The sequence below is a fragment of the Bombus pascuorum genome, chromosome 11, assembly GCF_905332965.1.
Source record: "Bombus pascuorum chromosome 11, iyBomPasc1.1, whole genome shotgun sequence".
NCBI classification, from domain to species: Eukaryota; Metazoa; Arthropoda; class Insecta; order Hymenoptera; family Apidae; genus Bombus; species Bombus pascuorum.
Genome location: NC_083498.1, coordinates 12,361,495 through 12,374,958, shown reverse-complemented (window position 1 = coordinate 12,374,958; position 13,464 = coordinate 12,361,495). Strand labels below are relative to the sequence as shown.

Below are 13,464 nucleotides of genomic sequence, written 5' to 3'. Positions count from 1 at the left end.
TATCCGCATAACAGTGGAATCCACGGTGGTCGACAGTGGGGATGCCTCGGACGACGAAGAAAACGAAACTGTTGCCTAAGGAGAGGGACGTTTCGGAGTGGCGTGGGGAGGTGAGTCGTGTGTCTCTCAAAGGGGAGTGGTAGCCGATCGTGGTCGTTCTACGCGAACAAAGAGGTGTAACGAGGGGGGTACGGTGTGTCGGGCCCGGGTGGCGAAGGCGAAAGTATGCCGCGTATATAAGGCGACGAACCAACGGCAATCAGCATCCAGTTCACTTCTGGACGCACCTGGAATATCTCGAGAGCAAAAATGAGAATCCTGGTACGTGAGTGACACGACGAAGGGGAACGACTGTCGGCCCCTGTCCGAGAAACCGGCGACCGGAACAACGGGGTCGAGTAGTGACCAGAAAGACGCGTTTACGTCGCGCAGTGAATGATTTCTATTTCGAGCTGATTCTGTAGTTTCCGTATCGGGACGTTGCTTTCCAGCAAATCGATCGTAACCTGTTTGTACTTCCAAGAATCGTAACGTCGATTCGTAGATTCGCGCACAGTGATCTCGTTGCGATAGAATCCGATCCGGCTTCTGGGAATTCCCTGAAAATCCCAGGAATCGCGACTCGTGTCTTTTGGTCTAGAAACTCGAAATCGTCCGTACGATCCGTTTACAACCGGTCTCTCGAATCGCTTTCGATTTCATAGCCGGTCTAGTCGACTACGCGATCCGGTCTTCCACCGAATACTAACGTTCCGATGTGGTTTTCTAGGTTTACACGACAGCGATCGCCCTGTTGGTTTCGTCCACGTGGGCCGGGGAGAAGACGTCCGAGAAAGCAGAAGCTTCGGTGGAAGACAATTCCACGAAAAAACAAGAGAAACGCGGCCTGTTGGGTCTCGGTTACGGCTACAGCTACGACGGTGGCTATGACATCGGATCTGGTGGACACGGTGGTCTGGAATTAAGCGGCAGCACCGGCTATGGCGGTGGCTATGGCGGTGGCTATGGTGGCTACGGTAGCTATGGTGGCTACGACGGTGGACACGAACACGTCAAGACCGTGACCGTTGTTAAGAACGTAGCTGTTCCATATCCCGTGGAGAAACACGTGCCTTACCCCGTGGAGAAACCCTACCCAGTCCCCGTGAAGGTTCCAGTACCGCAACCGTACCCGGTGGAAAAGCCTTATCCAGTCAAGGTCCTCGTCAAAGTTCCGGTACACGTACCCCAACCGTACCCCGTGGAGAAGAAGGTTCCATATCCGGTTCACGTACCCGTCGATCGCCCATACCCCGTCAAAGTTTTGGTTCCACAGCCTTACCCCGTGGAGAAACACGTACCATACCCGGTAAAGGTACCAGTGCCACAACCGTATCCAGTCGAGAAACCAGTCCCAGTGCCGGTCAAAGTTCCGGTCCATGTACCAGCTCCCTATCCAGTGGAAAGATTGGTTCCGGTGAAGGTTCCTGTTGATCGTCCGATCCACGTGCCAGTACTCAAACCCTACCCCGTGCACGTCGACAGGCCAGTACCTTATCCAGTGGAAAAACCAGTGCCAGTCGCGGTCAAAGTACCAGTCGACAGACCGTATCCAGTCCCTGTGGAGAAGCCAGTCGCTGTCCCGGTAAAGGTACCGGTACCACAGCCGTATCCCGTCGAGAAGCCAGTACCTTACCCCGTGGAAAGGCCGGTGCCGGTGGAAGTTAAGGTTCCAGTAGACAGACCGTATCCAGTTCACATCGAAAAACCGGTGCCCTACCCGGTCGAGAAACCTGTTCCCTACCCAGTTAAAGTACCAGTAGCAGTTCCGGTACATGACGTTGGTTACAGCAGCGAGTGGGCGGGTGGCCACGGTTATCATTAACTTCGTTCCAGTCGCGTTTGTTCCGGTTTGATCACCATTCGAGCGATCTTTCGGATGGCGATCACGTACCGGCGACATCGAGCAATCGACGAGCAGCTTTAGGAAAACAGAAGAGAGAAAAGAAGAAACGAAATTGACGAGAGTCGGAAGGGAATCGGTACTCGATGGCACGCTTCTATTCACGTATTTCTTCTTGTACCTGGATCGCGACAGGGGTGAGCCGCGAGTCTAACGAACACATCGCGCCGCTCCAGAGACCGGTTCTTCCGAGGTCGATCGTAACGAACCCCGCAAACATAGCGACGCGAGTCATGGATACGAAGAAACCGAGAGATTCGTAGTTGGAGCCTGTCTTTAGCGATCTTCGACCAACAGCTCGCTTATCTCAACTTCTCTTTTTTTTTTTTTTTTCTACCGAAATAGCAGAATACATGTATTTTTGTACGAATTATAAATATTAATGACCTACAGAATAACGAACGGTGTGTTGATTCACGCTCGATACGACCTTCCCTCGGATTCCTTCGACCGACGCGACGTCACGACTAGTTTAACAATTTCCACTTTCGTTTTCCGCGTGCTCGACTCACCGACGTCCCTCGCCGTTCCTATTCATTAACCATTCTACAACGATATTTATCATCGACGATCTCAGAAACAATTTCACGTTCTCTGTCGACCGACAGTCCTCGAGTCGTCGATATTATTACAAGGCTGTGGGAGAATCCGTGTCACGATCGGATGCTCGCTTTCCACGTGCCTCGATCGAAGGGACAGAGTTCGCGAATTCGCGAGTTTCACTTTCTACTTGAAACTTTCTTCCGATAGTCCGAGCGACCATGCATGCAGGTGCACGAAAGATTCGCGTGCTCTATCGACGACACGCTAAACCGGATGGCAGAGCCACGACCCACTTCTCTCGCTGCCAACACGGGCCTGCCAAATCGATGCTCTTGATCGCCCCTTACCGTCAACGTGTCCTCGTAATTTCCACCGATATACAGCTCCTTGTTCTTTGACCCATATCCACTTTCCACCGAATTACCGGAATACTCGGGAAAAGAAACGCGATCTTATCGATTTTCGCCTTTCTTTCGTCTTATATCGAACGTATTATTTTTCCCTCTTTTTATTAGCAATAATAAAAGTGGCTCTGAATTTTCGAGCGAGTTTAACAATTTCTGCGCGTATGCCAGTCTCGAACGATACCGCCAAAGGGAAAGCGATTATCGACAAGGCGTACAAGTTCGATCGAAGCACCGGAAACTTTAGCAACGATTCACCAGCAACCTTCAATTATCTTGGTTGCGCGTTCGTTAAGCAACCCCGATGGATCCTTCGGCTATATGCGATTTCAACGTACGCGTGCCTTGCGCGAGCTCCTCGAAAAAGCAGCAGCATTATTTTAATTAAAGAGACTCGCGCACGTGGCTCTCCGTTCGTTGGAATCGTTAATTGACGTCGCGTCGTTGGCTCGGGCTCCAAGTAGCCGAGTATGCCGACGGATCACGCCCACGATTCGTTTCATTCTCCCACGTCGACGTTTGCAATTCAGTAGCGAACAGAAAAACAAAGAAGCAAGAGAGAAAACTTAAACGACAAACCGAAAGTGGAAATGAACGAAAAAAAAAAAAGAAAAGAAAAGAAAAGAAAAAACGTAAAGGAACGTATCGAGAATAAATAAAGAAATATTTTCTCCTTGCAAGGTCACGGTAAACGAAAGTCGAATTTCCTTGTTCAATTTTTTCGTGTAACGATATTCATGATATACAATGAGTTTGACTTTTGCGCTTCGACCCACTTCGACCGTGCCCAAGCACAGTCACTTGACTCACGAATCACACGCTTCGTGCTCGTCCGTCCAACAAGCCGGCAACTCTTATGCAATCGAATCGCACGCGACTTGCACCGAGGCTGAAAGTGAGAGAGGCCTCCCCTTCGTACGAAAGATAGTCATGGGAGAGAAACTCGCCGCTTCGTGTCCGACCGGAACGGTCCTAATTCCCCTTCGCGACTTTTGACCGAGCGAGGAGCGTTTCTACTTGCATCTGAGTCTTTCTACCTTGGTTCCTGTGGTGTTCTCTTTCAATTCTTTTTTTAACTAGTGAAATTTTGGACAACTGGCATGTGCGTAACCTTTTTATTTTATTCCTTCCTTTATTTTATCGTCATAAGTATATATCGATATAAATTTATACGTTAACGTTTCCTGATATTTCTAATTACTGATTTCTAATTACGAACTGAATTTTCATTCCTGCAACGCTACTTGCGCGTAGCTCGGTAGTTTCTTCAACTTTTACTCGTAGCGAGCGTCGGTAAAGAAGCCGTACGAATTTTACAATGATCGGTACATTCATTTTCGCGTGTTGGGAATCTGAGTAGTTGAAGAGAAAAGTTAAATTCGAGACTGAATCGCTAAATGCAAATAGTATCGTGTTATACTTTTTGGCAGAGACGATTGAATCGTTATATAAGAAAATTAAAATTAAGCAACTGTGGGAAACCATATCGACCGCAGTTACGGCAGTTTATTCGAAATGAGACTACCAGCGACGAGACCGAATATTCGATAAATCGTATAATGACTAGATTTCAATTCGAGATAAATGGCGCGGTGACCGGAAATTTAAATTGAAATCTTTCTAAATCGCTGATCGTAATAGAACTTTAAAAGAGTGGAACATCCGATAAATCGTTTCTAGCGCAGCATACAATCGCTATAAATAATAGTTCGTTAGTATATACACCGTGCACGCATCGAAAGCGAAGACGGCCAATTATGCTAATGACGCGCGCTATGTAACGAAGGTGGATTCTTTTAATTAATCGAGATGGTTTTTCTGCATCAAGAGGTCGTTTGTAACCGGTCGCGTGACTCCGCGTCGTTATTCAACGGCTTATCTATTAAATAATCGTAATTAATACAATAAGACCGATTTTACATATCGTTAGAGGGACTTTGATTTAATTATAGACATCGCGATGATTTCAATAATTAATCAATTACAGGATACCCAAATTCGCAAATGCGCTGCATGAATGGAGCTTTCTCACGTTTAATAATTTTGATGGTAACGACCACATCATTAAGGATAAAAAGAAAGTTATTTGCATACTGACTCCAGAATTTAGTTCTGGTAGTGTGCGCTTTAAAAATTTAAATATCTGAAAGTGAAATTTTTATTTCTTAATCTCGAACGATTTCTTAATGACTCTTTTTCTTATACAATTTTAATCCGTAATGACTCACGAGAGTATTCGAATGTTTTGGCCTTTTTCACGAATATGTTACGCGTGTACGCAAAGAAGTGACGTAGCGATGCAAAAATACGAATAAAAATTTCCTGGACGCTAAAAAGTAATACGAAAATAAAGAATTACGAAACGAACCCGTTCGAAACATTCCGATAACGATTTGCAGATTTCTCGAGATATTTTAAAACGCAGTTCCTCCATAATTCCCATATATGTCTAAAAACTCTCTGAAACGCGTTTCGTGTCCGCACGAAAGAAGAAAACTATACTCTCTGCTGAGCGATACCACTTGTCAGTAACAACGTGTATGGAAAAAATTTGCATGGTGCATCGAGCATGACAGAAACGCTACCAAAAAGCAGAAAAGGATCAGAATTCGTTCACGGTCCCGTGATCATCGCGTGTCCGCCGTGAAATCCCCGTAAAACGGTGCCAGTTAACGCGATTCCATATTTTCTCCGCGGCTAATGTTCCCCTTCTTCGATTACGTATCTTTGCGAAGGACTGTCCACCGTTTGCTCGATTATGGCCACAACCGCGGCACAGTTTCCATCGACGTAGTCCATGACCGTGAATGTCTTGCACGGTTTGTCGCTTGCACCTTTCCGGTTGGTATCCGGAAGCCCATAAACGTTGGAACTTGATTCGTTTAATTTCTCCGCTTACATACGCTGGATCTAACATTTGATAGCAGTCGGTGTCTTCTACCAACGTTACAGAATAATAAGATATTTGGAAAATTTTAGCACCGCGTGTAAAACAAATTTCTATCTGTTTAGATTATTCGAGATAAAGTCGTGTATATGTAATCCCTGCAATTTTATCATTTCTATTATTTAGCGTTAAAGTGGTCGTCGCTTCTAAGAAAACTCTACGTCTGGTCTTTTAGTTTTCTCAAGCACCGAAGCCATCGACAGCGTATAGACAAACGACCGCGTCGAGGGCAAACCATAAACTGTACACAGGCAACGTTGGCTTCAGGGTTTTCAGTCACAGGGTAACACTGCTGGCGTGCGGATCTGGATCAGCTCGTATTATATTCCTTGTATTTACACTTTAGTATTTAAAATATATATTTTCTACCTTACAATTTATCCACGCGTTCCTTTGTATTCACGTACATCTAATAAGCTCAACATTTAGAATTATCGTTTCTTGAAATTACGATCTCGGTTTCAATTTTCCACCCTTAATAAATATCTCTAACTCGATATCTTCTGCTAGAAACGAAGAATCTAAGAAAAATATGCTAAATTTATTGAGCACCGGTTTCGACTAGAAATCCCAAGCACATCGCCCGAAGACTCCGAGAGTGAGGCGATCTTTCGCTTTCGTTCCGTGCGTGACTCGCATCGAGATCGGTTGTGGCCAGCATTCTCGATGGAATGCATTTCAAGGTCGCCGCAACAGGGAAAAACGTTGTCGCAAAAGGCGTGAAAACACCGAACTTGAGTGAAACTCGTTCACCAACATTCAGTGTCGCTCCATTTCTAGATGCTTGATTCTATTCGTTCTAATCGAGCAAGAGTTAGGTACTTCGAATCGATAGCTCCTGACCGGCACGTTATCTGGATGAGTTTCACTTTCGACAAAAGACGCGAAAGCGAAGACGCGTCCCCTCTTGGTGAATCCATCAACTTGTGCACAGACTGTGGATGGAGGAACGACTATATAAAAGATAGTAAATCGACAGAACTGATTTACTTCTGTCCAGTTTGGAACGTGCATCGGAAATTCTTCAAAATCTAGTAGAACCACGTAATTTACCTAGTAATTGTCTAGTTTGTAATTTTCTAGTTGGAATTTTCAATCCTACAGACACCAGGATCTTAATCTATACGATGGACTACATGGTACGTTCTGAAACAAGAGAGGAAAGAGAAGAACGTCTAAATTTGCATCCAAGTGTCTGAATTATCGTGTGATCATGTTGAAAAGTGAATTTCGAGAATGTTATAATTTTTGTAAAAAAATTCATCTGTTCCACTTGTAGAGAAATACGGCAATCTTGTTGATATTCGCCGTGGCAACATCGTCTGGTCAACGTATTAATCGGAAACAAATTTCGATTTCTGACAAATGTTATCAAGCTATGAGTACACGACCACGGGAGTACTTTAAACAAGAACGGAATCTTCCTGTTGCTGAAGAGAAAACGAGCGGTGCTTTGGAGAAGACAGATCGGGGACCAAGATCCGCAAAGTCGGTAGAGGAAACGTGTACGTAAATTTATCAGTTATGATATCTTCTTATAGTAAGTGCTACGTAACAAGTCCATTTTCAATTAAAATAAAAACCTACAGCCGTGAGACTGCAAATTTCTCTTTTCCTCGTGTAGTATTTTTACACAACACATTTTTTTATATAATATAGCGATCGTTATACTATATATATTTACACCGACGGTACATAAATATTAATTAAACGAGATCGTTACAGACGACTCCTACAACGAGCCCTTGGAAGACCAGCAAGCAGAAGCGGAAAATCTCGAAGAAATGACAGTCAACAGCAGCGATCTCGAAAACGGAAAGCGCTACATCCCAGAATCCAACGATATACCAGCCGGAGTACCCCGGGAGGGTCAAGTTCTAGGCCGCCACGTGCACGAGAACGTGCACAAGATGGTAACCGTGATAAAGAAAGTCGCAATGCCCTATCCAGTCGAAAAAACGATACGATATCCCGTCGTCAAGAACATACCGTACCCCGTCAAAGTACCTGTACCACAACCTTACCCAGTCGTAAAGAAAATACCATACCCGGTAGAAGTCTTTGTCAAAGTTCCACTGAAGATACCTAAACCGGTACCGGTGATAAAGGAAGTACCTTATCCGGTCCAAGTACCGGTCAATCGTCCGGTACCTTTCAAGGTTTACATACCTGACCCTTTTCCAGTAGAGAAGAAAGTTCATTATGAAGTTAAGGTACCAATACCCGAACCAATCCCTATCGAACGAAAAATTCCAGTAGCGATAAAAGTACCGGTACACGTTCCTCAACCGTATCCTGTCGAAAAAGTGGTGCATTATCCTATAAAAATCGAGGTGGAACAACCGATACCGATACCGGTATCTAAACCATATCCCGTGCTAGTTTCCAAGCCTGTCCCTTATCCCGTTGATAAACCAGTACCTGTACCTGTGACAGTCAAGGTACCAAGACCTGTACCTGTAACTGTCGATAAACCTATCCCTGTCAAAGTGAAGATTCCGGTACCAGCACCATATCCCGTGGAAAAGGAGGTACCTTATACCGTGGAAAAACCGGTGCCTGTGCTGGTGAAGGTACCGATTCATAGACCTATACCTATACACGTAACGAAACCTGTGCCTTACTCTGTCGACAAGCCTGTTCCCTATGCTGTTAAAGTACCCGTTTCCGTACCAGTAGAAGAGGAAAAGGCCGTGGACGAGGTTAAATATCACGACTGAAAGCGACCAATGTGAATAGCATGGCGAACGTTAGAGTAATTTTGTTTTGTTAGGGCGTCTCCTAGTGCGAAATTTGGAGACGATTATTGTCAATGGTAATTGTTGAATGGCTCTCTCCGTTTATTTTTGCGTGTACAAATACCGTAAGCGGAATCGAAGGCGTTTCGCTGTTTAGAGTTATTAGAGTTATTTAGGAGTTAGATTGCGGACTTTTACTCATTTGTAGGAAATGTAAACGTATATTATATGTAAAAATATATAAAATATCTAAAGTATAGGCTTCTACAGTGAGAGAATGAGGGTCAGAGGGAAATTAATTTCCGTTTAGGTTCTCTACCTTCTATTTGTAGCCACAAGGATACGAAATTGTACAAATATTCGCAGTCTAACCATACTATTAGCAATTTCAGAGGAATTTCAGGAGAATTGGTTTTATTAAAAAGAATTCAAAGGTAGCGAATTTCAAAATTTCTATGTCATCGATTATTAAACTTGAACTGCAACCTACATTCCCTGGAATGCATTTTCTGGTTCTGCATTGGCGTATCGACAGAATAGTTTCTACCGTAGTACATGCGCATTGATGCCATTAGTAATTACCGCCCTTTAAATAAGTTCTATTTATGTAACAGAAATATCGATATTACGATTCTTAGTTAATTTATTTCTATAAGTTCCCAATGCGATAACGTTCGAATATAAATTAGCAAATATGTATAAGGGCCGAAAACAACATTGGAGTAATTTAGATAAAAGATACGATGTATTTTTTACATAAATGCAAAGAAATCCAAGATATCGATTTCCTTCCGGTCACGTTTGCTTTCTTTCCGATTAACTGCATCGATGTTCCTTGTTGATTGGTATGGAACTTCCACGACATAACTTCCTCGGCTCCAAGACTTTCCTCGTAACTAATAATAACGTTAATTATAATCGACGGAAAATTACGCAATTCTAACACGATTAAAATAAACGTAATCGTCGACCAAAGAATAATCGTAATCTCTTCTATTCACTCGCAAAATGTTTCTCGAATTTCATTGCCAGAAAGAAGCTTCCAAATTATGTGATTTTTATTTAAGAAAATTTAATGTCGCTATACGTAGCGTTACATGATAATTGTAATCATAGTGCGCTCATCTCAATTTCAGTAATTCAATTCGGGAACAAGAGAATCAAGTTTCGTGACTTTCGTCGGAACTTTCTACGTTTCCGGTTTAGCTATGAATCTGTTTGATTGGAAAATTTTTCAACGTAAGACACGCAAAGTTGCGAACCAGGGAATATATTTAATCTGATTGTCGAGCCAGAGGAAGAAAGCGGCGCGATTTAAAATGGCAAGACTGCCACGAAGAACTTTTATACCGGTTTTCGTTTCACTTGTTCCAGACACGAGAAACTCAATGGCTCGTGTGATCGATGAGGATCTACGGTAAGAAAGAAATCTAAGGATGCGAGGAGGCTGACCGAGCGTACAAATGGAATATTGCGAAAGGAACGACTAGTAACAAACGATAGATTATTATAGATGCAATTTTTGTTTGTAGCGAGTTCCGTGATAGAAATTCTGGAACGTTTGCTCCAGAGAACAGAAAAACGTGGCTTCGTAGTAGTTCAGGGTTCGCACAGTTTTACGATTGCTTATAGAAAGTGGTCATTCGCTTTCATCCGACAAGCGCAAATAGCGTTGCCTTCCTGGCGAGCTTTTCATCAGATTAACGAACTAGAACCTTTGCGTTGTTGCATCGTAAATAGATTTTCATGGTTTTTGAAGTTGTGTAAATTTGTTATTTTCTTCCCACCCTTAATTTTTCTAAATTTAGGATACGATTGAATCAGGCGTCGGAAAGTTTAAATCGTTTTAGATAACACCATTGAATAATTCAGTGACGTGGGAAATAACTATTTCTGATGCGCTATTCAAAGAAATATATCGAACGATTGGAAGATTTCTGGTATTTTTGAAACCGATCAAATGTCCAATTTTTAACGATTTATAGCTGCTTCAATGAATCCTAAAGAATGTTTCATATACGCGTTTATATTGAAAAATCATATCGTATATGTGAAAGAAAATTCTCATCTTTAACACGATCTGCAATGATACATCGACAAAGATGAAAATATTTATTGGAAATATTTTAGAAAATTGATGCAGTAGATTTATATGTTACGATCTGAAAATATTAGTATTTTCTAGTGCTATGGACGAATTCTATTTGACATTACAAATTTTCACAATTAATTATACAATTAAAAATTAAAAGATAGAAATTTCACGCCAATTCGATTACAATTTAAGTATCTGTGAGTAATTAAAAAAGTATTCAAGCGATTGGTTCTAAAAAATTCTTCCCTTCGATCGTAAATACTTCCGTGAAAATAATATCCGGCAAAAATGATCTAAAATTACTTCTCGGGAAATAAAGCAGTTTTACGAGTCGAATAATAAATGTCTGTACGTTTCCGCTGGACCATTTCCATGAAAAACAATGACCGTTTAACAGTGGATAATTGTCACAAGCTGGATATCGCGAAGTCTATAAAGATTTAGCTGGTCGAACAGGCGAAAGTTGTCCACCGTGTATAAATAATACTGGAGCAGCATTCGTTTGGATTCAGTGCACCTTGATCTATCGCCGCGGCTAGGAAAAATCATGGGACGACTGGTTGGTATTTCGAATCTTCAACCTTTGAGTTTCATTAAGTAGATTCTTCCTTTTCCTCCTTTCGCGAATATTTTAACAGATCAAAGGTGAACTATATCATTTTATTTCTCTTTTGAAATTTTAAACGACATTTCAATTGCGAGTAATACTAGAAAATACTAAATTCTAATTATTTTGATACTTTTTTTCATGGATCCATTGAATCTCCTACTCATCTTGTATAAAACAATGATATACCTTGATTCGATAACATTTTCCAAAAAAACGTTTTAAAAATATTTTAAAAATATTTTACTCTTTCTCCTATTCCATAAAAATTCAACGCTTTCAACTAATATTTATGGAATTTCCACATAGCAGCAAAGCATCATCGCGTTATTATGCTTCTCCATCGTTCTAAGTTGTTCCGCCACTCGAAAAGAGGACCTCGAAAGGGCAGCGGAGCTCGCGGTAGAAAAGGCTGCGGAAAGGGCAGCCGAAAGGGCAGTGGAGAAAGCGTTGGAAGGCGGAAATGTCACCACTGAATCAAAGAAAATTCGGGAATCTTACTCCAACACGCGAAAAGTTCCTTATCGCGAGGATTTCACTTACGAGAGTCATTCCTTGTCTTTAGAAGACGAAGGAGAACCGGAGGACGACACGGAGGACTGGGGTTACTCGAGGAGATTCAGATCAAGGTCGTTTAAAGAATGGCCAAGTAGAATCAGAAACGAAGGTTGGAAAAGATTTCCAAGGAGCGATTTGTCTCTGCAACAGGTCTCAGCTTGGGAAAGGCCAAAAGTGTTAACAGTTGAGAAGAAGATTCCAGTACCTGTGACTGTAGAGAAGAAAGTACCATATCCTGTTTATAAACATATACCCTACGAGGTGAAGGTGCCGGTACCACACCCTTACACAGTTGAGAAAAAGGTACCATATCCAGTCAAAGTGTTCGTAAATGTACCCGTCGAGGTACCACAGCCGTACACGGTGGAGAAAAAGGTACCATACGGAGTGAAGGTGGATCGGCCGGTACCGTACAAAGTGGAAATTCCAGTTCCCCAGCCGTACACCGTCGAGAAAAAGATACCGGTGGAGGTAAAGGTGCCGGTACTACAGCCGTACACCGTCGATAAGACAGTGCCCTACGAGGTAAAAGTACCGGTTAAGGTACCACAGCCCTACGAAGTGGAGAAGAAGGTCCCAGTACCGGTCAAGGTCGTCGTAAATCGACCTTATCCAGTCCCAATACCGAAACCGTATCCTGTGGAGGTCGCTAAACCGTATCCAGTGCCTGTGGCCAAACCGTACCCTGTCGAGATTAAGGTACCAGTCGATACACCTTTCCCAGTAGCTGTGGAAAGGCCGGTACCGATACCGATAAAGGTACCAGTGCCAAAACCGTATACTGTGGAGAGACCGATCAAAGTGGAGGTAAAGAAACCTTATCCAGTAGCGATCAAAGTACCGGTGGACAGACCGTACGAAGTGTATGTGACAAAGCCGGTACCAGTACCGGTAGAGAAACCATTCCCTTATTGGGTTCAAGTGCCAGTACCAGTGAATCTTGATCGGAACCAAGGTAGTTCTCATGGATGGAAGGACCGAGGAGATTCGAGGGAAGATGAGAAGAATATAGAAGCTAACGATGGACGTAAGAAGAGAAATATTCGATCGAGACGGTAGAAGATCGAATCGTGGATCGGGTGCATTGAATTTGTGATGAGTGATAAGTTAGGGGCGACAAGGATCGTATGTATTATTATATATTGTTTAAAACAAGTAGAGGATCGTTTTTCGTGTCGCTTTGATTTTTCTATTTTTTAAGGTAACGTTTTACTCTGTATAAATACTTTTCGCTTTTGTTTGCTTGGTTAACCCATATTCATCGAATCACTTTTTGAGGAAATATTTAATTTATAAATCAAATTTTACTAACATTACTCGAAGAATTCAAGTAAATGTATACCATGCAATGAAAAATGTACGTATTTTAATGCTGTTTAATTCAGTAAAACTGTCGATAGTAACGATCTTCTAGTTGTTTCGTGTAATGTAAAATGTATATTTTGACTGATTTCCAGCATCGTTGATTCTTCAAAAGCAAAGATGTTCAGGATTCTTATTTTTAGGAATAATTCTCATTTATAAGTTGATTTTCTGTTTAATGTAAATAAATATGCTTCTAATACTATACACTCTGGAAACCTTGTTTTCTTATCGGTCTTCGCGTGTTTCTCTTCCATTAGATTAATTT

The 13,464-nt window shown here is 42.4% G+C and overlaps 3 protein-coding genes and 1 pseudogene across 7 annotated transcripts in view; 3 read left to right on the top strand and 1 right to left on the bottom strand.

Annotated features, from left to right (window-relative positions):
• LOC132912227 (angiotensin-converting enzyme) overlaps positions 1-13,464 on the bottom strand; it is a 54,300-nt gene that overhangs the window by 18,416 nt on the left and 22,420 nt on the right. The window lies entirely within an intron of this gene.
• On the top strand, positions 165-2,344 carry LOC132912239 (uncharacterized). The gene is made up of 2 exons (XM_060969503.1): positions 165-321; positions 770-2,344. Exons 1-2 carry the CDS (start codon positions 310-312, stop codon positions 1,862-1,864), a joined length of 1,107 nt encoding a protein of 368 aa, XP_060825486.1. The 5' UTR covers positions 165-309; the 3' UTR covers positions 1,865-2,344.
• LOC132912236 (tetra-peptide repeat homeobox protein 1-like) lies at positions 6,310-8,831 on the top strand. Of its 2 annotated transcripts, none has more exons than XM_060969500.1 (3): positions 6,310-6,975; positions 7,116-7,341; positions 7,562-8,831. In XM_060969500.1, the coding sequence occupies exons 1-3, from the start codon at positions 6,964-6,966 to the stop codon at positions 8,554-8,556; spliced, it is 1,233 nt and encodes a 410-aa protein (XP_060825483.1). In that variant the 5' UTR covers positions 6,310-6,963; the 3' UTR covers positions 8,557-8,831. The 2 variants fall into 2 exon arrangements, with proteins under 2 accessions (XP_060825483.1, XP_060825484.1); XM_060969501.1 differs by having other exon boundaries at positions 6,311-6,892.
• On the top strand, positions 8,577-13,051 carry LOC132911880 (titin-like; annotated as a pseudogene).

What these genes read in the sequence shown, in the direction of transcription:
- LOC132912236 (XM_060969500.1), top strand. An exon ending in AAAGTCGGTAGAGGAAACGT is followed by an intron (nt 7,342 to 7,561) that starts GTACGTAAATTT and finishes AGATCGTTACAG; the next exon opens with ACGACTCCTACAACGAGCCC.